Here is a 26,487-nt window from a genome sequence, read left to right on the forward strand (position 1 = left end):
TATCCAGTTTTTACCCATTGCTGTTACTTTCAAAACTTTTTCTTTGATTCTATTTTCACCATTTCTGCAATGCTTTTACAACTGTTTGTGTACTTTAGCAGCCTTTTGCCGTTTTTATCCAGTTTTTACCCATTGATGTCACTTTTTTAACCTTTTTTGTTCCTTCTTTCCCCATTTCTGCAATGTTTGTGCAATTTTTGCCTTCTTTTACTCCTTTTGCCATTTTAATCAGTTGTCACCCATTGCTCTAACTTTTTCAACCACTTTTTGCTCCTTTTTTCCCCATTGCTGCAACTTCTTTTTGCAACTTTTTGCCTACTTTAGCTGCTTTTTGTCATTTACCCCCCTTTTTGCTGATTCTTTCTGCATTAAACCCTTTTTTGCTGCTTTTTATCCATTTTTCGATACTCTCTGCCCATTTATTTCCACTTTTTGTCAATTTTTTTGCCTCTTTTCACCCAGCTATGCCAATTTTTCCATTTATACCACCTTTTGTACCTTAAAACCATTTTTGCATTGTTTTCTGCCAATTTCTGCCATTTTTTTCTGTGAAAAAATAAATTCACATTTTGTGTCTTTGATAAGAGAGGTTATTATTCAGGTGAAAAATAAAATATGGTTTTCACAGCTTAACTTCACAATGGACCATGACTTTCCTGACCTCCATGGGCCCCCAGTTTAGCTGGGTCTCAGAGAGCTCTCCCCTTTATCCCCCCTCATGGGCGGCCTTGCTGTTCTGTCCATTAAAGGCAGCAAAGCCCCAAAATTAAAGATCCATATTTAAGTCTGACAGGTAAACTCTCCACAGGCTTCCACCTAACCCTCACCCTTCTCCTCTGTTCCAGCTCCTCCAACGACCCCGAGTCCTCCGATGACCTCAACTCAAACCAAACCTAAACCTGGACTAGCCGTAGACCCTGAAAAGGCTGAAATCCAAACCAGAAGACCAGATTATGCTGCATACTCACCCACCCAGAGACCGCACACATCCACTCCAGACCAGCACGCAGCCCCCACCGCCGCCCCCGTGATCCCCACCGTTGAGTTTGTCGACTACGATGTCGCGGACTTTGACTCCCGCCAGGTCGAGTCAGTCCCACTCAGAGGAGACATCTTGGCCCCCATGCACCTCCCGGCGCTACCCACCACCCGCTCGCAGCCCCCGCAGCTCGACATCTCCAGCGGGGAGGCGGGCAGCAGCGACAGCAGCTCCAGCTGGGTGGTGACCCCGATGCCATCGCATGTAGGAGTGGAAGACGCATCCAGACCGCCACTATCAGGGGTCATTCCAGAGACGGGGGCCGAAGAGGACAGGAGACCGCCTGCTGTGGTTTTTAAGGAGGATGTGACTGGAACCGCCCCCGTGGTAGACATCGACCAATCAGTGGCTGTTCCCGGAGACTCGGACAAACCGCCAGTCCATATCATCATCGTCAACGTGCACGACCAGAACCAATCAGGTGAGTTACCTCATATTTAACCAATGAGAAGATGAACAGTGACAGCTGGCTGATTGTCAGGCCTGCTGTCAGGAAGTAAGGATGGAAAACAACACTTTCAGTCACATTTTTTCCCATCTTTTTGCCAGTTTAAGTCAATTTAAGTCACTTAAGCCACTCATTTTTGCTACCGGTTTGCTGCTTTTTGCCAGTGTTAGTCACATTTTGCTCATTTTTTCCCATCCTTTTGCTGTTTTTCACCCTTTTAAGTCATTTTTTACTTATTTTATCCCACCTTTTTGCTGCTTTTTGTCCATTTAAGTCTCTTTTCATGAATTTTTGGCCACCTTTTTGCTTCTTTTGGCTTGTTTTAGTCACTCTCACTCATTTTTTCCAATGTTTTTGCCTTTTTTGTCCATTTAAGTCATTTTTCAGTCACTTTAATTTGATTAGCTTTGACTTTCCGCCATTGAAGCCCGTCTCATGGCCGTCTGATGGCCGTGGGCTGAAGAAATCACTGTAAAAATCCAAAAGGATTTTACCCATTCATCATTCAGACCTCAAAAATTATCCAAAATGGGATCTGGAAGTGCATAAATCTGCTCGACATTTTTATCCATCTGCATCTCTGAAAAGACTGCTGAGCTTTGGGACTGAAGTTTCCTGTGAAACTTTCAGTCCTTTAGAAGCATTTATCTGCTGAAGCGACCCCGTATTTGTTGTCTCCATAGGAAGCAGCTAACCGTTTGCTACCTTTGTGTTTGCATGCAGACAAATATGACGCTCACAAACACACACTCCAGATGTGGAAAAGTTCTGAATTGAGTCGTAGCAGCAGCGCGTCCAGCCTTGCAGCTAAACATGCTGTAAACACATCACTGTGGCGCTCTGAGGGAGCAGAGAGATGTAGGAACATCACATAGATCAGGTCAAAGCGGCCTGTTTCTCACACAGTCAGACGGACTCTGGTGGTCTGATTGATCGGCCTCTGTTCTCTTGTGCAAGCCTTTCTAAATATTCAACTGTAGGCCAAGCTGACAACACACCACAAATATTTGCTCTAAGTTGTCTTTCCTCTGAGGACCGTCCTAAATTACTCTAACTTCTAACCTCTCCATAAACGTCTGCACTCTCCCTCTGTTCCCACATTAGTCTGAATTAGTTTTACATAAATATATGACAGGGCACAGGACCAGAGGGCTGACAGACAGAGGAGACGTACTCTAAAAATAAGCCTGCATGCAGACACAAGTCCAACCGTGAACTCAGTACTTCAAGCAGTGAAACTCAACGTCTGGCTCTGGGGCCTCATGCAGCTCTTTTGTGATTATTTGAGGCTCTTTTATGTCTTCATTTAAAATATATTTCCCCCAGAAAACCTTGAAAAAGGGAAACTTTTGCCCTTTTTCACCATTTTTCTCCAATTTTGCCCATTTAAGCTACCTTTTGCTGTTAAATACCACTTTTTCCTATGTTTTTACCCATCTTTTGCCGCTTTTATCCCATTTTTACCCCTTTTCACCATTTTTTCTCCCCATTGTCACCTTAGTCATTAAATTCCACTTTTTTCCTGTCCATTCTAGCCCCGTCTTTTTGCAACTTTTTACCCTTTTTTTTCCACATTTTGCCCATTTAATCTACCTTTTGCCATTAATTACCACTTTTTTCCTACTATTTTGCACATTTTTGCCAATTTTTTCAACTTTGTACCCATTTTTGCCACTTTTTCCAATTTGTTGCCACTTCTATCCCAAGTTTGCCCATTTAAGCTAGCTTTTGCCATTAAATACCACTTTTCTCTACATTTTTACCCATTTTTTTGCTACATTCTCCCATTTTTGCTCTTTTATGCCATTTTTTCTCTCCATTGTCACCCATTTAAGCTACCTTTAGTCATTAAATTCCACTTTTTTCCTATTTTGTCCATTTTGGCACATCTTTTTGGCAACTTTTTACCCATTTTTGCCACTTTTTTGCACATTTAAGCTACGTTTTGCCATTAAATACCACTTTTTTCCTACATTTTTACCAACTTTTTGCCACTTTTATCCCATTTTTCCCTTTTACACCTTTTTTTTCTCCCCATTGTCACCCATTTAAGCTACCTTAGTCATTAAATTCCACTTTTTTCCTAGGCCTGTGCATGCTTTTCCTATCAAAAGACCTTTCTATAAACTCCCTAATAACTGCTTTATCATGGTTTGAGTCGCTATTTGCAAATCTAATTTTAGCAGCTTCAGTGCAGACAAAGCCTCGTGCCCCCCCTTAGATCTTCGGCATCCCCCTGGAGGGTCCCAGACCCCAGGTTGGGAACCGATGCTCTAAATTCACATCACAAGAACTCTGTCAGAATCAGCTTTATAACATCACATGTTCAGGCTTTTGCTGACTTTGCTAGAAGGTGGAAATCTGATTTAAAATCAGCATATTTATCCTCTAGTGCACTGATCATCAACTGGTGGCCCGGGGGCCATATGAGGCCCCCAAACCTTCCTGTCCGGCCCCCAAAAGGTCATTAAATTCAGAAAAGGAGGAAAAAAAGATGCTGTGATTTTTAGAGAATCTTTTGGCTGCAGCTGTTAAATCCATCCCACAAAATATTAATATTGAAATAGTTTTAAAATGAGTTAACATTTGATCTGTTTTACAGAAATGGTCATAATTAGTATATATTTAAAAAAAGAGTTAAGGTTCCTGCAAAAATGACCAGATAGTGGTGAAAAGAAGTTAAAATCTGGCAAAATTGGTTAAAAAGGGAAAAAGTATCATAAATTGGTAACAAATGACAAAAATTGTTCTAAAAGTAATGAAAATGGGTTTCAAATTGGCAAAAATGGAAGAAAAGTAGCAAAAATGGATAAAAGAGTAGCATAAAACATGAGGGCAAGTGGTTCAAATGGGTTAAAAAATGGGGAAAAAATGGAATAAGAAAGAAAAAGGGGCAAAAAGTATCAAAAATGGGTTAAATTGGCAACAATAGCCTGGAAAATCAGTGAAAAAGTGTTCAAGTGGAAGGGAAATAATTGGCAGGAAAGTTGAAAAAGGGGTGAAAAGTTGCAACTATTGTTGAAAGAAATTAATGAAAAGAGGTTAAAAAGTGGCAAGAACTGGTGAAAAGAAGCAAAAAGTGGTGAAAAGTGATTTTTTTTGCTGCTTATTACCTGTTTTATTCATTTTCTCCATCTTTTCCCCGCTTTTTGTTCATTTAAGTCACTTTCACTCATTTTTTGCCACCCTTTAGCTGTTTATTGCCTGTTTTAGTAACTTTTCACTCATTTTATCCCACCTTTTTCTGCTTTTTGTCCATTTTTTTGCTGCTTTTTGCCCATTTTAGTTACTTTTTACTCATTTTTTACTCATTTTTGCCACGTTTTTTCTGCTTTTTTGACCATTTTTGCCATCTGTTACTAATTTTTGTGTCACTTCTTACCTATTTCTTCCCATTTTCTTCCTATTTCTTTTTTGACTAACCCCTGCTTTAGTGTGTAGCTTTATTAACTTGAGTTGATTTAGGATTTATTCAACTTTTGCTGCTCCTGAAAGCTGCAAATGCTGCAGAAGCCTCTTGTCTTGGCTTCTGACAGGGTTTGGTGTAAGCTGAACTCTCCTCTCTGCTCCTGTGTTTGCCCCCCCCCAGCCGAGCGGTGCCATCTTCCTGCAGCTTTGTTTATTATTGAAATGTTTGCGGTGGATTCAGTTGCAGCTCGTACATCATCACATGAAGCCGCGTTGGTGCGTGTGAGGCCCAGACTCTCTGTTTCCACGTCCCGAGGAAATCAGGGAAATTGAGCATCAAGCGTTTTAATGAGAACTTCCTGTTTCATGTTGGATCGTGTTCTGAGTCACACAGAGGCTCTCCAATCCTCGGCCACATGCTGCGGCTAACACGGGTTAACTAGTTAGATCAGTCCGGTTCAAAGACGAGCCCCCGGCGGGAGCATTCGTCGTCACACACATAACCAAACTCAGGTCCGTGTTTGCGTCACGTTTGAGAGTTCCAGTTCCCACGATATAGCTTCCATGTGTACCGTAAAGTCTTAATGAAGACACACAGGCGTGCATTGTTTGAGAGCGGCCCCCCCGGCACACGCTGACCTTAATCATAAGCTGACTGTTAACATCAGGGTCTGCAGAGAGGCTTGCTTTAATAAACATCAGAGCTGGAACAGGAACAGGAACAGGAGCGTGTTTAGGACTGGTCCAGGATCAGCCATGAGTCCAACCACACATGTTTACTCTCCTTCTCTGTAAATTCAAGTATTGGACGATTCTACACCACTCTACTTCAGATATATCCCATTTCAGGAGAATCTTTGTACTCAAACTCTATTTATCTGACGGCTTCAAACTCTTTCGTTCAAACAAAACCCAGTCCAGATAGCTTTTTATAGACTCTAGTTCAACAACATTGTTGTTCAGTGACTCACAGAGGATATCAGGATGAAGATCAGCAGACTGTGTTAGGTCCATTTGCTCTCCACATGCAGCCAGATCTGGTCCTGCTCCTGCAGATCCTGTAATGACGTGCAGAGTCCCAAATCATCCATTTATGTGGATCCGTGGCTGTAGCAGTAAAATATATCAGGATCATTGGCCTTTGGATGGGTGATGTTTAGTGCACACCGTGCCCGAGCATGTTTGACCTATGGGAGTGCTCCGTACTGCGTTCAAGCTTAGTCCACTTCCTTGGCCTTGGCAGGATGGAGGAGGGGGGCGTTGGCATGATTTCACAGCAGGCTGAGTTTGGTACTACCCTCCCTCTAAACCACTGAGACTCAGCGCAGAGTTCTTGAGCCTCATGTGGCTCTTTTCTGTCTTCATTAGAAACATTATTCCCCCAGAAACCTTAAAAAGACAAACTTTGACCTCAGAAATTATCCATGCAAGTCACATTAATAAGTTTGTTTCCCACACTTATACAGTTGGCTTTAATTGTTAAACTTGATTGTAGACCTTTATTTTTGTTTGTATATTTCCATTGCCCTTTTTTTGCAATTTTTCTTGCCCCTTCTTTCCTGTTTTGCTACTTTTAATCAATTTTGCTGCTTTTAGCCCATTGTTGACACTTCTTTTTGCCATTTTACAATATTTTTGCAAATTTTTTCCTGTTTTTGCCTCTTTTATCCTGCTTTGCAATTTTTCCCTTTTTTTAAAACTTTTTTTGCCCATTCAAGCTGCCTTTTGCCAGTAATACACCTTTTTTTTTCTCGTTATTGCCACTCTTTGCTGCTTTTTGCCCATTTTAACCACTTGTCACTCATGTTTTGCTACCTTTTGGCTGCATTTTGCCTCTTTCAGGCACTTTTTGCTCTTTTTGCTCATTTTTTGCGCATTTTTTGCGCATTTTTTGCACATTTTTGCCCATTTTATTCAATTTTTTGCTCATGCTTTGCTACCTTTTTGCTGCATTTTGCCTCTTTAAGCCACTTTTCACTCATTTTTTGCGCATTTTTTGCTGCATTTTGCCCGTTTTAGCCACTTTTCACTCATTTTTTGCTACCTTTTTGCTACCTTTATGCTGCATTTTGCCTCTTTAAGTCACTTTTAGCTCTTTTTTTGCTACCTTTTTGCTGCATTTTGCCTGTTTTAGTCACTTTTTGCTCATTGTTTGCCACCCATTTTTGGCGTTTTTTGCTGCTTTTTGACATTTTTCCCACTTCTTTTCACCACTTTCTGCCAAATTTGCTACTGTTATTCTGTTTTGGCCCTTTTCACCAGTTTTTGCCCTTTTTTTCTAGGGTTGTTCCGATACTGATACCAGTATCAGAAATATGTCCGATATTGCTTAAATACAAGTTTTGTATCGGCGAGTACACGAGTTTATATTTGATACCGTTTGGTTGAACTTTATATTTTGCTTCATTTAGCCAAGTTAACTGTTAGCTCTATAAACCAGAAATAAATTCTTCTTCAAAGCCACTGTCTGAGCGGACTTCCGTTTTTGGCGCAGCGGCAGTGAAGAACAGCTGCAACGTAAGTTGTCTGTGTGACAGTTTTCTCAGAATGTGATCGTTAAAATGGCTTCCAGACCGGCGCTGTTGTACCAGACAAGAAGTGACTCAGTTTATAAAAAGTTAAACAACTTTTGAACTATAAATTGTTGCCTCTTGTTTGACTCTTAAAGCTAGCCGTTAAGTTTTCCCATTGACACTATTGATGCCTTTGAATCCCCTGCAGCAGCATTTTCGGCGACCCTGGAACTCGAGTGTTTTTATGCCATTTATGCCACTTTTCACCCTTTCAAGCTGCTGTTTGCCATTAAATGGCAAACTTTGTCACCCAGTCGCCAATTTTTCTCCCAATTTTTGTCACTTTTAACCCAGGTTTTTTCTTGACGTTTTGTGCGTATTTGACCCATTTTCACCCTTTTTGCCACAAATTTGCTGCTTTTTTACCTTTTTTTGGCGCTTTAACTTATCTTTATTTCCAGTTTCACTGTTTTTTTCACCACTTTTCACCACTTTTGTGGCTCTTTTTCAACAATTTGTCTCTTTGGTTGAGGAACACTTCAGTTCAAACTAGGAGACTGTAAGAGACTTAAACAACTCTAAATTAGCCACGCAGTCAGTAAGTTGCTCTCTGCCTGGTCCTCCTTTGTGCTGACTCTTGTGAACAGAGTCACATGTGTGTTGTATTACACTGTCATGAGGTGTGCATAGGAGATAACCATGCTCAGGCCTGCAGCAATGTGAATACAAGCCACGGCGGGACTGGGAACAGATTTAGCCCTCTTTTAGACTTTTAGAGACCACTAAAGGATATGTAAAGCACCAAAAGTAACTTGCATGCATTAATAGTAAAGGAAAATATTTTGGTATAACATAAAACCAGGTGTAGAAAATGATAGAACTGTTCTATTTGACATTTAAAGTCTTGTTCTCTGTCTGTCTGCAGTCGACCACGTCCTGGACATCCTGAACAAACCTATCAGCGAGTTCGATGGCGCCTCCTTCCCTCAGATCACCGACCTTTCACAGTTCTCCAGCGGCGCCGTCCTGGGCAGCGGAGACGTCGATGCTTTCGGGGCTCCCATCACTCTGCCTCCAGCTATCAGCTTCGTCAACGGGAAACACGAGGTATCATCAGAACAGGAGATTATTTTATTAGTTTAGCTCTTTTCTGTTACTTTCTCTCAATTTTTGGTACTTTTTCACCCCAAGCTTCAAGTTTATACCTGTCTTCATGTGTGGCACAGCATTTATACTCCTTATACTCTGCAACCAGTAGTCACCTGTATATTTCCATTGCCCTTATTTGCATTTTTTTCCCCTTTTTTCCTGTTTTTGTTGCCACTTTTGATCAATTTGTGCTACTTTGAGCCCATTGTTGCCACTTTTTTTTTTTTTTTTTTTTTTTTTGCATTTTGCAATTTTTTCCCCTTTTGTTAAACATTTTTTTGCCACTTTCTGCTCATTCAAACTGCCTTTTGCCTTTGCATCCATCTTTTTTCCCATTTTTGGGACTCTTATGCCCATTTTAGTCACTTTTTGCTTCTGTTCTGCCACCACTGCCTCCCTTTTCACTCATTTTTTGACACCTTTTGGCCTGTTTTAGTCACTTTTCACTCATTTTGGCACCTTTTTTGCTGCTTTTTGTGTGTTTTAGTCAATTTTCACTCATTTTTTGACACCTTTTTGCCTGTTTTAGTCACTTTTCGCTTATTTTTGGCACCTTTTTGCTGCTTTTTGTGTGTTTTAGTCACTTTTCACTCATTTTTTTGGCATCTTTTTGCTGCTTTTTGCCCTTTTTAGTCATGTTTTGCTCATTTTTCCCATCTTTTTGCTGCTTTTTGCACTTTTCAGTTACTTTTTACTCATTTTTTTCCCATCTTTTTGCTAATTTTATGTCTGTTTAAGTCACTTTTTGCTTATTTTTGGCACCTTTTTGCTGGGTTTTGCCCGTTTTAGTCACTTTTCACTCATTATTTGGCACCTTTTTGTTGCTTTTTGCCCATTTTTTGCTGCACGAAAAGTAGCTTGCATGCTTTAATAGTAAAGGAAAATATTTTGGTATAACATAAAACCAGGTGTAGAAAATGATAGAATTATTTTATTTCATATTTAAAGATCTATTGCTGTAAAAAGAACTTAAACATAGTTTGCACTGACTCTTTTTACTTTATTGCACAGTGTGTAAAAGTCAGACCCATGTCAGAGCATCACTAACAGAAAGCTGCTCTGTTCTCATCCTTTCAGGTGACGTTTGCTCCACAGCTGCCGGAGGAAGCCAGAGGAGACCAGTTTGAGACGGTCACCCCGATCCTGTCCAATGAGATAGGAGAACCAGAGGATGACTTCAAGGAGGTGGATCATGTGACCCCCTTTGACTACGGTACTATAATCCACACAGAGGAGATGCCTTCAGAGGAGACCGGTGATGGAGCCTCTCCTCCTACAGAAACCTACCCAGAGGAAGTCCTAGACCTCTTCCCTGAGCCTGACTTTGACAGAGTCAAAACTGAAGAACCAGGAGACCACACAGTGACCAGAACCACCACCATGACCCCCTACATGTCCCACGCCTTGTCATCTGTATCTTCAACAACATCAGGCCCACGTCAAGCCGTCTCCAAGCCCGGTCCTGATGGACTCTCCCCGTACGAGGACACAGAAGGTTCAGCAGGCCGTGGAACCGACGCCGAGGCAATAGTGATGGAGGAGGGCTCTGCAGGCGCTGAGCCCACCGCCGCTGCAGAAATCCAGGCAGTTGATAGGACTGATGAGACAGAAATCGGAGGGACGGAGCCTCCTACGCTCATCCCAGACATGAAACCACAGCAGACCACCACACAGACCCAAACTGAGGACCCTGAAGGGTCAGCGTCTGGAGTAGAAGATGAGGCTTCAGGACAGGAACCACCCGAGATGCCGAGAGGAACCAGCACGGTGTCACCAATTTACTCCCCAGCTCAGACCCAGCAGCCCCGCACTGATGTCCCAGAAGCCTCTGCGGTTCTCCCGGCTGTGGATGCGGCGTCAGAGGCCGGTACTGATGTCCCAGAAGCCTCTGCGGTTCTCCCGGCTGTGGATGCGGTGTCAGATGCCGGTACTGATGTCCCAGAAGCCTCTGCGGTTCTCCCGGCTGTGGATGCGGCGTCAGAGGCCGGTACTGATATCCCAGAAGCCTCTGCGGTTCCCCCGGCTGTGGATGCGGCGTCAGAGGCCAGTACTGATATCCCAGAAGCCTCTGCGGTTCCCCCGGCTGTGGATGCGGTGTCAGTGGCCGGCACTGATGTCCCAGAAGCCCCTGCGGTTCCCCCGGCTGTGGATGCGGCATCAGAGGCCGGCTCAGATGGAGAGCAGCTGTCCGGAGAGGGGGAGAGGGAGGGGCAGGTTTCTGGGGAGCAGGGTGGTCTGGTTGACCTTCCCACAGGGGTCTCTGCTACTGTTTTTCCAGATGTGGCAGCTGTGACGTTTGGAGAGCAAACCACGCTCGCCACAGACGTTCAGGGCATGACCTCAAAGACCAGCGCGCCAAAACCCACCACACTGCCCCTGCCTGCTGCTACAGGTGAGAAGAGACAGCCAGCCGAGGCCGGGGCTCAGACCCCACACCCCACTGAGTTTTCAGTAGCCCACGTTGATCAGTCCACCACCAGAACCACGCCACTGTACACCTTCGACCACAGCTCCCGCTCTGTCCCACAGTGGGCTCTGGTCCCCGACCCTGCCGCAACCCCTCTGGGGGAGGACTTTGAGGACTATGATGGACGCAGAGAGACTTCCATGGTGGAGTCTCAGCCTCAGAGACCACAGCAGACCACGGAGCAGCCAGAGAGCGGCACGGACTTGGACCATTCTCTGGAGGCCAGCACTGTGGATGTTAGAGGTACATAAATCATACCAGGTTTATTCTTTGCTGTCCGCGCCGTTAAAAACACAGCATGCGACAAATTTTACCATCGGCATGAGGAGAATTGTCTTTGACTCCAAATGCTGCACACATTTTTCTCCTCCTGCAGTAGAAACAATAAATAATCAACGCACATGTAAAAAAAAACCAGACATGCCGATGCAAACCAGAAAAACGCAACAAGGTGTATTTCACAGCATTAAAAGACACATGACAATAGAGCACTGTCAGGGTTTCCTCTGCTGTTTGCCTGATTCTACACCAATGAGTGAACAGCTTTAAATGAACCTTTAACTGAAACACTGCAGGGAAGAGTTATAGACTGAATGCCCCTGCATGATAACTGTCTGTATAGCAACATTTTACTCAATCAAACAAGCAAATGGGCTTCACATGCAAATATATGAATGAAAGCAAGGCATGCATGGTCTCAGACCCTAACCCTGCCCCTCAAAACATCCCACAATCCATGCACAAGGTGAGAAAATGTGTTATAAATAATGAAGGGCTCTGTAAAAGTAGGAACTGAGGAACTGAGGCAGTGATGTCTTGAATCCAAAAAGAGGAAACAAAGATGGTTAGGTTAAAATCACAAGAGCAGTGTTACTCAACCCTGCACAACAAAGAGCCACAATCAAAGTGGTGAAAAGTGGCAAAAAAAAGGGTCGAAAGTGGCAATAAAAATAAGGTAAAGGTGGCAAAATGGCAAAAACGTGGCAGAAACCGGGTGAAATAATTGGCAATAAAGGGAGAAAGTGGCAAAAATGGTTGAGAATTGACAAAAGAAGGAGTTACAGGTGGCATAACTGTCTAAAAGCAGCAAAAACATGGCAGGAAGAGGAGTTAAAATGACTAAAATGGGCTAAAAGCACAAAAAAGGGGGAAATTGGGCAAAATTAAAAGAGAGGGGCACAAATGGGCCAAAAGGGGCATAGTAGGCATAAAATGGCAAAAACTGGGTAAAAAGTGACAAAAGTAGGGAGAAACAGTGGCAATAAGGCAGAAAGTGGCAAAAATGGGTGAGAATTGACCAAAAATGAGTTACAGGCAGCAAAAATGGTCAAAAAAATGACACAGACATTGCAAAATGAGTGCGAAGGGGATAAAACAGTTAAAAAAACAGCAAAAAGCCATGAAAAATGGGCAACAGCAGCAGACAGTGGCAAATTTGGGTGAAAGTGGCAATAAAAATGTTAGATGGCAAAAATGGTGATAAAACACCAAAAAAATGGCAGAAATTAGGTAAAAGTAACAGAAATAGGAAGAAAAAGTGGCTTAAAGGCAGAAAGTGGCAAAAATGGGTGAGAATTGACAAAAAAATGAGTTGCAGGTGGGGAAACAGTGAAAAAGCAGCAAAAACATGGCAAGAACTTGAGTGAAAGTGACTGAAGTGAGCTAAAAGCAGCAGAAAGGTGGGGAAAATGGGTCAAAAGGGGCAAAGTAGGCATGAAATGGTGAAAACTGGGGAAAAAGTGACAAAAATAGGCAGAAAAAGTGGCACAATATGGGCAGAAGGTGGCAAAATGGGTGAGAAGTGACATAATAAGTTACAGGAAGCAAAAATGGTCAAAACAAACAGGATCAGTGTAAAGTGAATAAAAAGCAGCAAAAAGGTGGGAAAAATGGTCAGAAATAGGAAATAAAGATGCATTAAATGGCAAAAGTGGGCTTTAAGCAAAAATGGATTAAAAGTGGCAAAAATAGAAATAAATTGGCCAAAAATTGCAAATAAGGGCAATAGAAATATACAGACCAAAAATTAGGACTTGACATTTAAAGCAAACTCTACAAGTGTGGGAAACAAACTGACTGCAGTTGATCATTTCTGAGGTCAGATTCCCTTTTTTAAGGTTTTCTGGGGGAATAATATTTCTAATTACGACATGAAAGAGCCTCAAATCATCACAAAAGAGCCGCTAGTATCACTGCACTAGAGAATTAAACAAAGAAAAAGTCTGAAGTCTGTCTGAGACGACTTCTTTGGTTTCCTTGGAGCCAGAGAGGAGGGGCGGAGATCTTGGTCCAACTGGGTCCAGGGCTTTAGGCCATGTTAGACTGGTCTAACTCCAAGTGCTTCACAGCTACCCAGTCCCCATGTACCCAGAGTAACATAAACTAATGCACCACACATGCCCATGCTACTGATGGACAGTAAATGCTAATCATATAATAAATCAGAATGAGGAAAAGATCAAATGCAAACAGATAAGGAACAGAGACCACCATGAGATTAGTACACAACACTTACAGCCTCAAGAAATGTTTGAAATTTCAGCTGAGATGGTACTAACACGTACTTAAACTTGTTCTGCTGCCTATAATGGAGCCGCTGATGTGATCTGAAAGTATTTAATCCATGCTTTTATCTGTATTTGTGGTAATTTTTGCAGATCTCCTGCCCTGCTCCACCAGCGTGTGTCAGAACGGAGGGTCCTGCTACAAAAAAGGATCACAGAATATCTGCGTGTGCGCACCTGGATTCACGGGGCCGCGCTGTGAAACAGGTACGCTCTCATTAAACCTGCAGTCCTCTACTTTAACTGGCCCCGCTGACCCCGTACTGACAGATAAATGATGCCGGATAATATCGGCCTGTGCCGTGTGTCCGCAGATGTGGATGAGTGCCACTCTAACCCGTGTCTGAATGGAGCCACCTGTCTGGATGGAGTCAACTCGTACACCTGCCTCTGCCTGCCCAGTTATGCCGGGGAGCGCTGCGAGCAAGGTCAGACCTCCTTCACCTTCAAATTCCTGATGCTACAGTAGAAGACTTTTCAATTATATGAAAAATAAAACTGAAATATCACCTTGATTTAAGTATTCAGACCCTTGACTCAGTCTTAGCTGAAGCACCTTTGGCAGCGATTACAGCCTCCAGTCTTTTTGAATATGACCCATTAAGCTTTGCACACCTGGATTGGAGGACTTTCTGCCATTCTTCTTTGCAAATCCTCTCAGGCTCAGTCAGTTTGATTCGGGGCCGTCAGTGTACAGCTATTTCCCGGTCTTCCCAGAGGTTCTATAGGGCTCACATCAGGACTCTGGCCAGGCCCCTGGAGGTCATTCGCAGAGTGGTCCCTAAACTACTCCTGTTATCTCTGCGGTGTACTTGGGGTCAGTGTCATGTTACAAGGTGATCCTTCGGCCCGGTCTGAGCTCTGCTGAGCAGGTTTTCATTGAGTGTCTCTGTACTTTGGCTCTGACTCATGGCTTGGTGGAGTCCCAGATCATCAAATTATAGTGAAATCATTTTTCTTGTTTTTATAATCAACCACCAGGACTTGTTAATAGGCATGAACAACATTTCCACTAAAGTTCTGAATTTTCCCTTCCATAATCCACACAAACTCCCTAAAACTTCAGAGAAATCTCCTGTGACAATTCTTGAACATATTTTTAAAGTATCCCATGAAAAGTACCCCAAAATTTCTGAAAATATGTCACAAATGTTTCAGTGAAACCTTATCATAAAGCTTAAACATTCCAATAAAAATGTTCCAAAAATCCATAGAAATCCTGAATATTTTCAAGCAAATTCTGCATAAAATAAATCAAAATTCTTGCAAAATATATGCAAATACATATCCCAATATTTTATGAAAATAAGAGGAAAAATTCCTCCAAAGCTCCCAATAAATTATCTTAAAATTTTCTTTAAAATTCTTGAACATATTTTTGAAGTATCTAATGAAAAGAACCCGAAACATTCCAAATAAAATTTTTCAAAAACATCCATATAACTCCTAATTTTTTCAAGCAAATTTCACTTAGAATGAATCAAAATTTCTTAAAAAAAAGCACATATATGCGAATACATATCCCAAAATTCCATGAAAATGAGTGAAAATTTACTCCAAACTTAAATTCCTTAAATTTCTAATAAATAAAAAAAGATTTAAATCAAATCCCCTGGAAACAGTCAAATCAAATTCCCAAAATGTGCAAATGCATTTCTCAAATTTCTTGAAAATCCCCCCAAATTTTCCCTAAACGCCCACGCACATTTCAGATTTCCCAATAAAATGCAGGAAAAAATCAAAAGTAAACTCCATTAAAAGTTCAATCCAAAACGGACAAACATTTCACTCAAAATTCCATGAAAGTACTTTAAAATTTCAAAGCAAATTCCCCAAATTATTCAAACAAATTCCTTAAAATTTCATAGCAAACTCTCCCAACACTTGAAGAAAATTGCTTGAACTTCAGTGGACACTCCTGACAATGATCTCAAAAATTATAATCGCAGAACATTATAAGTATGCTGCAGGAAAGCCAACATGTGGTGTCCTCATATGTGCCTGCAGGGTCTTAGAAGGTTAACAGGAGTCGTGTCCACTCACCCACACAGGTGGACTGAGCGTGTGCGGCCCGGCCGTACATCAGCCTCTCCTCTCAGCTGTCTTCCAGCGTTGGGTGTAGCCTCTTCAGCAGAGATTAGTTCCAGCTTCTCCTCCAATATTTGTCCCATTACTCAGCAGCTAATCAAAGTTCAGCAGACTCTGGGGATTAATTTTTTCCATGAAATTTACCAGCATTCGAAGGATTACAGATGTCTCTCTTTAATTCCAACACAAGGAAACAGTCATCGGGTGAAAAAGCTGAAATGATAAGGTCACATTCTTTGTCTATAGAAGAGTTTGGTTGTTATTATAAGCCGTCCCACTGAGATAATCTATAATTTAGCAAAAACGACCTTGTCATTAATGTTTTATTCACTAGCAGATTAAATACCGAGGTTTTACCTCTTAAAGTACTGAAAAAACCAATGTTGGATTTCATTCTGACTCTTAACCAGGCATGTGAGGCGTGAAAACACTAAGCTATACATGTAAATGAAATGATAAATGGGTTATTTCTAAGCTGTTTGATGCTTTGTTTTCACTTTTTCCTCCGTCTTTAGAAGGTGGAGTGGGCTGAAGTGGAAATCCCCCAACCTAAATTCCCAGTTTGTAGGGCGTATCCATGTATGGAAGACGTATGCATGACATAATGCAGAGCTTTTGAATGGATATGGGCACTCTGCTGTATATTTCACCCATATATTTCATCCCTGCAGTAATAGTTCGACAAACCTCAGACACAGCTGTCCTCTCAGTGGAAAAAGGAGGAAAAAAAAACAGATAATTGCTCTTTTATTTTGCCAGAAAGCTCTTGCAGCTGTGTGGCATTGAATAGAGCTAAATACTGCCCCGGACTTCTGCAGGCTCTTCAAGAGAAAGCTGACTGCTGCGGTGCGGGAAGTTATGGATGCATTTATTAGAGTCCCGCAGACCTCAGCTGGTCCTCCATGTGGCTGCAGGGTGAAGTTATTAATACGAGGCAGGTTGGCGGTGGCGAATACCCCGAAGCCTCCGCAGCAACTGCATCCATCACTGCTTTATTGGCGCTCTCATTATTCTAAAGCCACAGATACAAGACAGCCATTGTTCACAGAGCCTGACAAAGCAGAGAGCTGATTATACGGCTTACAGGCATTGTTCAGATAAAGCGTGCTGTACATTAACTCCAGTGTGTTAACGAAGTCCAACTGTCGGACACTGAGATCATTCAGGCTGGACCTCCTCTTTCTCTCCCTCCTTCTGGCCTGAAGAGCAGAGTATGGTCAGAAATAAACAAATCAGACATATTCCAGCTGTGAGAGGTCACTGCTACAACAGCTGAAACTAAAACTGAGGAAAACATGGTGGATAAAAGCACGTTTAAGTACTGAGGGGTCACTGCTACAACAGCTTCAACTAAACCTGAGGACAACATGGTGGATAAAAGCACGTTAAAGTACTGAGAGGTCACCGCTACAACAGCTGAAACTAAAACTGAGGAAAACACGGTGGATAAAGTATTTAGCTCCTTCCTGATTTCTTAATTTGTGACGTATGTGTCAGATCATTACACAGATTTTGGTATTTGACAAAAAAGAAACCTGAGTAAATACAAAATATAATTCTGGAAAGAGTTACAAAGACATTTCTAAGCCTTTGAGGCTCTGAGAGTCATTACCCACAAATGGAGAAAACTAGGAACAGTGGTGACTCTTCCCAGGAGTAGCCACTCGTTACTTAGGCTTTGGGAATCCAACAAAACAATTTGACAGCTATTACTCACAAATGGGGAAAACTTGGAACTGTGGTGAACCTTCTCAGGAGTGTCCGGCCTACCAAAATGACTCAGAGATTGTAAGGACGACTGCAGGCCTCACTTGACTCTGTCAGCATTTTTCTTGTAGAAATACAAGGCGAGGTTCTGACCATGAACCTTAAGGAATATTATTGCTGGAGTGGAATGTGTTATGTCTAATTTTCTCAACAAGATTCTTCTGTTTGCTTCATCATAATCTATATAAAACTAGAGCTGAGTACCCAAAACCACCACCAACATGTCTGATACCTACCAGGCCTAATCAAAGTACAAATTTTGGTTCTTCATCTCAGTACCTCCTCATCTTACTTTATCCTTCCACAGCTGCCGTTCTTTAACGTGCTCTTTTTCTCTTTATCTTTCAGACACTGAGGTTTGTGGATACGGCTGGCAGAAGTTCCAGTCTCACTGTTACAGATACTTCACCCACCGTCGGACCTGGGACTCTGCTGAGAGGGAGTGTCGGCTGCACGGCGCCCACCTGACCAGCATCCTATCGCACGAGGAACAGACGTTTGTCAACCGTAAGTCCATATGACAACTATCAGACTGGTTCTCCTCAGAGTTGGTTCAGAACTTTATGTAACCCCTAAAGTAAACCCTGGAGTCTGGCTTAGAACTGATTTTTGGGGTTTGGTACCCTTCAGCAAATGCTTGGAAATATCCAACAGAATCCTCTTGAAGGAAAGTAGTAGTCAATATTTTAAGGTTTAAATGAGCTTCTGTTTTAAGTACCTCTCATATATCGGTGGCTCTCAAAGGCTGTTGCAGCAGGATACCTGGAAACTGGCCTTTGTCCTAAAGCTGGTATCATAAGTCCCGCCCCTCCTCCATTTTGATTGGTCAGTGAGGAAAACGTGGCACTGACAAGCATGACGCTGTTCCAGAGGTGTGCTGTTCAGCTTCTAGAAACACCTGGAATAGAACAGTAAACCACACAGGGTCTTAAATTTAAACATATGGTAACTAACGACTAACCAAACATCTTCTCAAACTGAAAACATCTTTCACATTTTAAAAAAGTGCTTCCATTTTTAATGAGAATATTTACTGAAGTGTTTCAGACAAACAGACATTCATTGGACCATTATTAAAGGAATGTGTGATGCATTAAATACTGCATAAATAATAGTTTTAATGGTGTTTACCCCACTGATTCCACTGCTACTCGGACAAATATCTGAAGTGAATCAGCCTTTATTATCCTGTTTTTCTGCTTCCGTTGACAAACTGGCCTCTCTCAGTGGGTCTGAGTCTTTACTGGAGGCTGCATCGTCTGTAAAACTATAAAGCTGCGGTTTAAGGTCAGTGTACTTGGAGAAGTTTATGTGTTTGGAAAGAAGCAGGTAATAAATGCTCTCTAATCCGACGATGAGTGTTAGGACGATAAAATAAAATGGTTTAAACTGAGACTTTCCATATAAGATCAAAGCAGAGCTTCTCTGAACAACATGCAGACAGTCTGAGGGTTTATTGGGGAAACTGCTGACTGAGATGAGATGGACCCGTGCCACGGAGCCGCGGCGTTTCCTCTGCTCCCCACACTCCTGTTTGTTCACACTCGGGTTGTTCACCGCAGCTCCTGCTGCCGCACACATGTTCGGACCGCAGACTTGTAAAACACTGCATCAACACTTCAGCTCCTTGTACGTCTTCTTCATCGCTGCTCTCTTCTCCAGCCAGAACTCCCCGAAGACCCGCTCTGGCTGGAGTTTTCTCTGTTTCCTGTTTGTATAAATAAGATGAGTGAACACAGATTTCCTCATGTTTCCTCGCTGCAGGTCTGGGCAGTGACTACCAGTGGCTCGGACTCAACGACAAGATGTTTGAGAGAGACTTCAGATGGACGGATGGCAAACCAATGGTAAGACATGTGATGGATGAGTCTGTAACTGAAGCATGATTGTCTAAAGAAAACATGGGAGTTAGCTTTTTATTGCATGTGGTGTCATTTTAACCTTACTAAGCCGATGGATAGTCCAGATTCCAGATCCATCTTGCAAGGCTTCAAGCTGATACTCTTCTCTTAGTGAAAAAATGCCTGCACTAATGAAGGAGAAAGAGGCCTTAGCTATGGCGTGTTTTAGTTGGAGCGACTGCAAGTCTGTCAACAAAGGTGGCCAGTGTGGAGATGATTGTGGAAGCAGCAGGGTGGTTGTTCAACAAGCTTTTTCAGACAACAAGTCCAGGTGAGACAAAAGAAAGGTTAAAAAGAGCTCAGAGGGTTAAACATCAGCAGGTCAGTGTTGTAGATGTTGAAGATTAAAGTGAATATCTTCCATGGGAATCCACTCTTCTTCTCCCTAATCAAACCAAAAACATAAACCGCATCACTTCCTCTGGGCTGCACTTTTCTGCCTTGCATCACCTACACTCATCCGTCTCTTACTCATGATGTCACGTTCTCTCAGACTTTCTCCTGGGAACGTTCAGCTGTCAGAGAAACCGATGATGGTCTGAAACCTGAACCTGCTGTTGTAATGTGTTATCATACAGAGAGAGGCACACCCTCGACTGTTTCTGAGCGAGTTTTCTACTGTAGCACACACAACTGTGGCACCAGGGCCGTCAATACTGCAGGGTTTTAAAGTTTAATACAGGAGTAGTGATACAGAACATCTGATGCCACAGCTACAAATGCAGAAGTCCTAGGCAGGCTCTGCATATGACTGCTGCTCTACCAACTGAGCTGAACCGGCGGATTTTGTGCTGCAGATCAGCATGCATGTTTTTATTTACCCTGTCTTACTCTTAAACTAAAGCAGCTTGTTGTAGATTTCCTCCTGCATGTGAACGACAACACGCTGCTGGATTGTGGTTTGCTCCTGCAGCACCACTGTCTGCTCTGTTTCTGAATTACATCCATAAACAAATGTGCAATGAGTGCCATCTGTGCATGCAGAGAGGAGCTACTTTGAGATGCTGCAGAGATTATTTGATAAAGTGGAAGCAGAAGAAATGTAAACTTCATATTTATTGAGTTATTGCTACTAAAGCGATAAAACTGAATCTGTGTGTTTCTGCAGCAATTTGATTACTGGAGGCCGAACCAGCCGGACAGCTTCTTCCAGTCAGGAGAGGACTGTGTGGTGATGATCTGGCACGAGGGTGGCCAGTGGAATGACGTGCCCTGCAACTATCACCTCACCTTCACCTGCAAAAAGGGGACAGGTACGCACACACATGCACAACCTCAGAAATCTACAGCATCACTGATCAGGCTGTAAAATAAGTAATAATTCCAGTCAGACTTTTCCATAAGAAAGGTTGTGGAGACCAAAAACAGAGCACTCAGTGATCATTCCTTAAACGTCATTACATAAAATCTTTCTCTTTTATTTGTTTTTTAAATGTGTAGACATGGGCTTTGTGCAATTCATTCACAAGTAACAGTGCTAAAGGGTTATGTGCAATAGTGATAATGTGATATGTGCAATAGTGTTAAAGGGATATGTATAGTGTAATTATGTGCAATGAAGACAGGGATATGTGCAATAGTGATTATGATTATGAGAAATGTGCAATGTTATCATGTGCAATAGTGACAATGTAAAAAGTGCAATACAATTATATGTAATAGTGTCAGAGGGATATATGAAGTGGAATCTTGTGTAATAGTGACAGATGGGTATGTGTAGTATAACAATGTGCAACAATGATTCAGGGATATGTGCAATAGCAACAAAAGGATATTTGCAATATATTCATGCACAAATGTGAATTAATTAATGCTTGGTGGCTTGCCTCAGTCTCCCTGCTTTTGTCTGTTTGTGCGCACTATGTGTTGTTGTTTTTTTTTTCCTTTTTGTTTGTCTCTGTTTTTGTTTTTTGTTGATTTTTTTTTAACCTGCTAATGGGACTCGAGATGGAAATTAGCCGTATGGCTATAATCTCTTGTATTTATGTGTAAATGTTCATTAATACGAACTGTCCCATTTTAAAAATAAATAACTTTACTCCTTCTCCAGTCTCCTGTGGTCAGCCTCCTGTGGTGCCAAACGCCCGGGTCTTTGGAGCCATGAAGCCTCGCTATGAGATCAACTCCTTGCTGCGTTATCACTGTAAGCAGGGCTTCATCCAGAGACACGCCCCCACCATACGCTGCCGCCCCAACGGCCAATGGGACACGCCTAAAGTCACCTGCACGAGCCGTAAGTTAAACTGATGTTTGAGGAATATTTTGTTAACAATTTTAAGCTCCTTCAATTTTAATGTGCCTTTTCCATCCGTCTCCTCAGCCGCGACCTTTCACAAGTCAGTAGCTCTGCGGCGCCGCACCAATCAGATCCCAATGCAGCAGAGTCAACCGTATAACCAACACATCCATCACACCAAGACTCCTCAGTTACACAACCCAAAACCAGAGCAGCCACAGAGCTACAACTTCTTCCAGCGTCTGTTCCAGAGGGCGAAGAGGCATGAGGAGGAAGAAACACACATCGAGGACCAGATGAGACGCTGACGGGTTCATGGGGGTTCATCAGAATGTTTGTCGCTCCAGAGGCATCGTTAGACCGAAAGATTTACGGGTTATCGATGCCTCTTTAGAGGGAAAGGGACGTGTTTTACATAAATGTCCAAAAACACTTCAGATTCCGAACCATAACACTAGTGAGGATTTAGATCGTTGTTAAAGGTAGATCTCAATGCCCCATACTGCAAAAACGGTGCCTTAATGTCCTCACTGTGTGCTACTTTTTTATCTCTTAGCCATCATTACCGTGTTTCCAATCCAAAAAAATCTATCAGCCCAGAGAAATCTCATTTAAAGGAACCCTATGGAGCTTTTATAAACCTGCAGACTTAGTTTGACATTCCTTAGCAAAACTTGTTTGTGACTGTTGATTGTTTCCTTCAGGCCTCATGTTTCTAAAGGCATTTCCATCCTCATAAAGCATTAGCAAGGATTTGGAGCCTAACTTTGTTTACATTCATGTTGAAACTCTTAGGGGACCTTTTAAAACCTGCAAGACTAAGGTTAGGGGGGTTTACACGTGGAGCCTCCTATAGCTCATTAAACATGCTCCTACATAAGTGAGGTTTTAAATACCAGACTTTTACCTGCAGCTTTACTGTCATCATAGTAAAGAATATGAATGCATCTCTACTTCTGCAGCAGCACTCTAGCAGCTGCATGCTTTTTGTCATGCATACATCTCTTACTCACATTTCAGCTTTGTTTAGCAAGAAACTGAGCTTAAAGCAAAGACAAGACACAAGTATGGAGCAGCTGAAATGTGACAAACCATGTTTGCATATGTAGAATTCATGCATCATACAACTTTAGGATGGATTTATTGATGCATCCAGATGTTGCTGCTCTATGCTTCTGCTCTCGCTCCTTGTCTCTTCAATCTGCATGCAAGCTTTGATTTAACTTTGCATTATTTGAATGTATTTAATACTGTGGTTTGCTAGAATTGCAAAGCAAAGGAAGAGAAGAAGCAAAGCAGCTCATTATCTGTTACATGACTAACTTTGTTTTTGCAATTTTTCTCTGTTGCTGGTGAACAAAGGAAATATTAGACAATCTGTGGCCAACAAAAAGGTTTATTCTTGCAACGTCAATCAACACGTACAGCAGTCAGTAAGCATTATAGACGGGGGGGGCAGGGAGAAGGAGAGGGAGAGGGAGAAGTGGAAGGGAGCAGAGTCAGAGACAGAAGAAACCCCCAGCATCGGGAGACTAGCACCTTTATCCTTGAGCTACGCCCCCTCTGTCTGGGCAGAATCCACGCCCCTAAAACATACTTCCTGCCCCCTCTGTCTGCTGAGACCTTCACCAAGACCGGGCTTTGTTTCCAGGTGGTCTGGACATCACACAAAAGGACCCTTTGATTCAGTCATGGGCTCCAGGTTTCACACCTTGTCAGGAAACTGGCCCAGCCAGCCGTTGTTGTTTTGCATTTACATATGCAGTAAGGTGGACCTTCCTAGTCCTATCGTTTCCCCATGTCTGTGAGAGGATAGGCGACATAGAGAGAGAACAGTAAGAACAGTAGAGGGTGTTGGGGATCACAGTTGGAGTGCTGAGGCAAAGGAGCTAATACCCCATTACACTTTCACTGCAAAGACTCAAACCTAACCTGTTTTTGTGTTGCTTCTAGCAAAATACTCTAAGTTTAAGTCCAGATTAACATCCTATTTTAAGATAATACAAGCGAAAGTGACATGAAATGAGATGCACTTGCTTGTTTGGATCGTACGTCTCATTTCAAGACAAATATTTTACTGCTTACAAGCAAATCAGGCCTCATTTTTGGGTCCTATGTCTTGAATTAAGATATTTTTCTGGATTTGTCAGGTGAAAATAGGTCAAAACAGCATTTTTTTCTGATTAGGTATTAGATGCATACACATTATGTTTGACTTTTTGCAGAGCTGGAAGTACCCGGTGAATATGTTGAAGCATTTAGCTGCAAAACATTGCAAAAGCTGCTAAACTGACAAGTATAGTAAAATTATTTGTTGTGTTTAAAGACTAGATGGTCTTGTTTTAAGGTAAAATGCATCCCCAATGGTCTTCTTAAGATCCTTGGTTGCAATTAAAGTAAAATTTGCTTTTTTTGCATGAGCCTTTTATGCAAAGCTTTAAACTTGATGCTACAAGCTTTAAGCAGTGAAATTTGTTTGTTGATGTTTTTACTTCCTACCAGTTATTCAAGTGCATTTCATTTTTTCTTCTTTTTATGTCTTGAAATAAGACATTTTTGTGCACCTATCAGGCAGATACAGGTTAAAACCTTATGTAAATAGAAATTTACACTTCATAATATTCACTTTTTTGCAGTTAAGCAAAACATTTGGCTTCTTAATCCCGCTTTAATTGCAAATATTATTAAGTCTAATGGCCTTATATGGAAATTAAGACATAAAGAGTCTTGTTTCAAGTATGAATATATTGCCAGTTGTTTTCTTAGGAAAAACCTTGATTGCATTAAAATGCATTTTACACAGTTTGTCTAGATAAGCATTTTTTCCTCATTTAGGAACATTATCAAGGGACATGTGTACAAAACACTTGGCAGATATTTTCACTTCTAACAGATTTTCTTGCTTTTTGTATCTTGAAATAATACTGACTTTTTGGCTTCTTTGGCCTAAAAAACTGTGCAGACATGCATGCTTGGATTGAGTTTTTGCAGCGTTGCAGGTCGTAGCAGCAACTCAAGTGCTTTTTAGTTTTAGTTTTATTTCTCTGCAGTATATGCCAGCTGATACATGGATAGCAGAGCTTTTTTATCATAGCAAGTGTTTGCAGAAGCATCTTTACTTTACTGCAAAAAAAGAGAAAAGAACACCCTATAAACACTCCTTCTTACTTCCACAAGCTCGTATAAACTCCACAGGGTTCCTTTAAATTACGGGTTGATCTTCGGTGCATTTGAAGCTAACATTTCACCAGCCAAAAACAAAATGTGCACCTAAATATTTATGCATTATAAAGTTGAGTTCTATCATCGTCCATCCTTAAATGAAATCCATTCTTTGAGCCACTTTCACAGGAGAATTATCCAAACATATTAGCATGATTCATCACTTTAAATTATTTTCATTGAATATTTTTCATAGCATCAGTTTTCCTTGGTCCATTTTAGCCGGCTGATGTCCCTTGTAGATTTTTGTACAAAATGTTTTAGCTGAGAGGTTTAAAAGGGAGAGCAGCACAGACACACAGATGAGGATGAGTGTGCAGCGCGCTCTGTGTGTGTGTGCCGCTGCTAATAATCATAGGATTTATAAGATAGATACTCTATGAAGCCATATGGATTTAACTTATTGTATACTTTAAAACTATGAATGAACTGTGATATATAAAGGTCATTGGATCGATGACTTCCTTTGCTGTTTACAGACTCTGTCATGTGTTCGCTGCACGTAGCATCTTGTTAGCGATGTTAGCTTGTCGAGCTTTTGATGTGACTCCATATCGACCCGACTTCTTCCCCGCCAGCTGACTTTTTTTGAGCATTAAAGTTTCCTCAGCTGGAGGTTTTATAGATTTTTGTCACAGATCTGGAATCTGTGTTTAAATCCAACAAAAAAGGGAATGTGAAAAACTTCGACGAACTCCAGGAGATTTTTCTATGTGATCTTTATTCATTTTAGCTCCTCTTCTTCATGCTCTTTTCCTTTTTATATATTGTTTTTTCAGTGTATATGCATTTTTAAATGTTTTTCTACTCCATGTGGTTAAAGAGGATCACTGTATCTGTGGCACAAGAGCTTTTTTATGTAATCATTGTTTCTTACTGTAAAAGTGTCCATCATCTTCCTGGTTTCATTGTCAGCTGTGTGTGCAATAAAACAAACTCTTATAACTCTTAAACTGTTGGCTTGTTTCCAGTTTTTCCTCATGACGTCATTTAAATAAGTCCGGTTTTATTCAGCGTCAAAGAGGTGTTAAAGCAGCGTTACTCAACCCTGCTCAACCAAAGAGCCAAACTGTTAAAAAATGCCTTTGCAAGAGCCAAAATCCAAGTGGTGTAAAGTGGCAAAAATGGTCAAAGTGGCTTTAAAAATACATTTATGGTAGCAAAAATGGCCAAAAATCAGCAAAAAATGGGTGAAAGTGGCAAAATAGGCATACACTGGACAAAACTAGAGGGAAAAGTAGCAACAATGGGTGCAAAAATGAGTAAAAAAGACTGAAAAGGGCAAAATATCTGTAAAAAGATGGGAAAACGGGGGAAAGTGACATTTATTGGCAAAAGGCAGCTTAAATGGGTGACAAGAGGCAAAAAAGGGGGAAACGTTTGCAAGAAAGCAGGATGAAAGTGGCTAAAATTGATGAAAAAGGGCAAGAGTAGCAAAAATGGTGAAAAGGTGACTAAAAGAAGTGGTTAAAATGGCTTTAAAAACACGTTAATGGTTACAAAAATGGTCAAAAATCAGCAAAAAGGGGCAAAAATGGGGCAAAGTAGACAAGATGGGGAAAAAATGAGGAGGGAAAAATGGCAAAAATGGGTGAATGATAACCAAAAATTGTATTACAGGTGGCAAAAGTGGGAAAAAATAAATAAATAAAAATAACAGGTCAAAAAAATGAGTGTATAAGTGA

At 41.6% G+C, this 26,487-nt stretch overlaps 1 protein-coding gene across 1 annotated transcript in view; it reads left to right on the top strand.

Moving 5' to 3' along the window:
- The window catches only part of LOC121524947 (versican core protein-like), a 48,378-nt gene extending 22,623 nt beyond the window's left edge, over nt 1-25,755 (top strand). Inside the window, exons 7-16 of the mRNA XM_041810570.1 lie at nt 846-1,460; nt 8,334-8,515; nt 9,635-11,267; nt 13,682-13,795; nt 13,903-14,016; nt 17,792-17,950; nt 19,208-19,290; nt 20,453-20,597; nt 21,395-21,577; nt 21,665-25,755. Of these exons, the coding sequence (XP_041666504.1) occupies nt 846-1,460; nt 8,334-8,515; nt 9,635-11,267; nt 13,682-13,795; nt 13,903-14,016; nt 17,792-17,950; nt 19,208-19,290; nt 20,453-20,597; nt 21,395-21,577; nt 21,665-21,888 (3,452 nt within the window). The 3' untranslated portion in view covers nt 21,889-25,755. The remainder of the gene's footprint in view (nt 1-845; nt 1,461-8,333; nt 8,516-9,634; nt 11,268-13,681; nt 13,796-13,902; nt 14,017-17,791; nt 17,951-19,207; nt 19,291-20,452; nt 20,598-21,394; nt 21,578-21,664) is intronic.
- The last annotated feature ends 732 nt before the right edge of the window (nt 25,756-26,487 follow it).

This window comes from Cheilinus undulatus, linkage group 17 (assembly GCF_018320785.1).
Source record: "Cheilinus undulatus linkage group 17, ASM1832078v1, whole genome shotgun sequence".
NCBI lineage: Eukaryota > Metazoa > Chordata > Actinopteri > Labriformes > Labridae > Cheilinus > Cheilinus undulatus.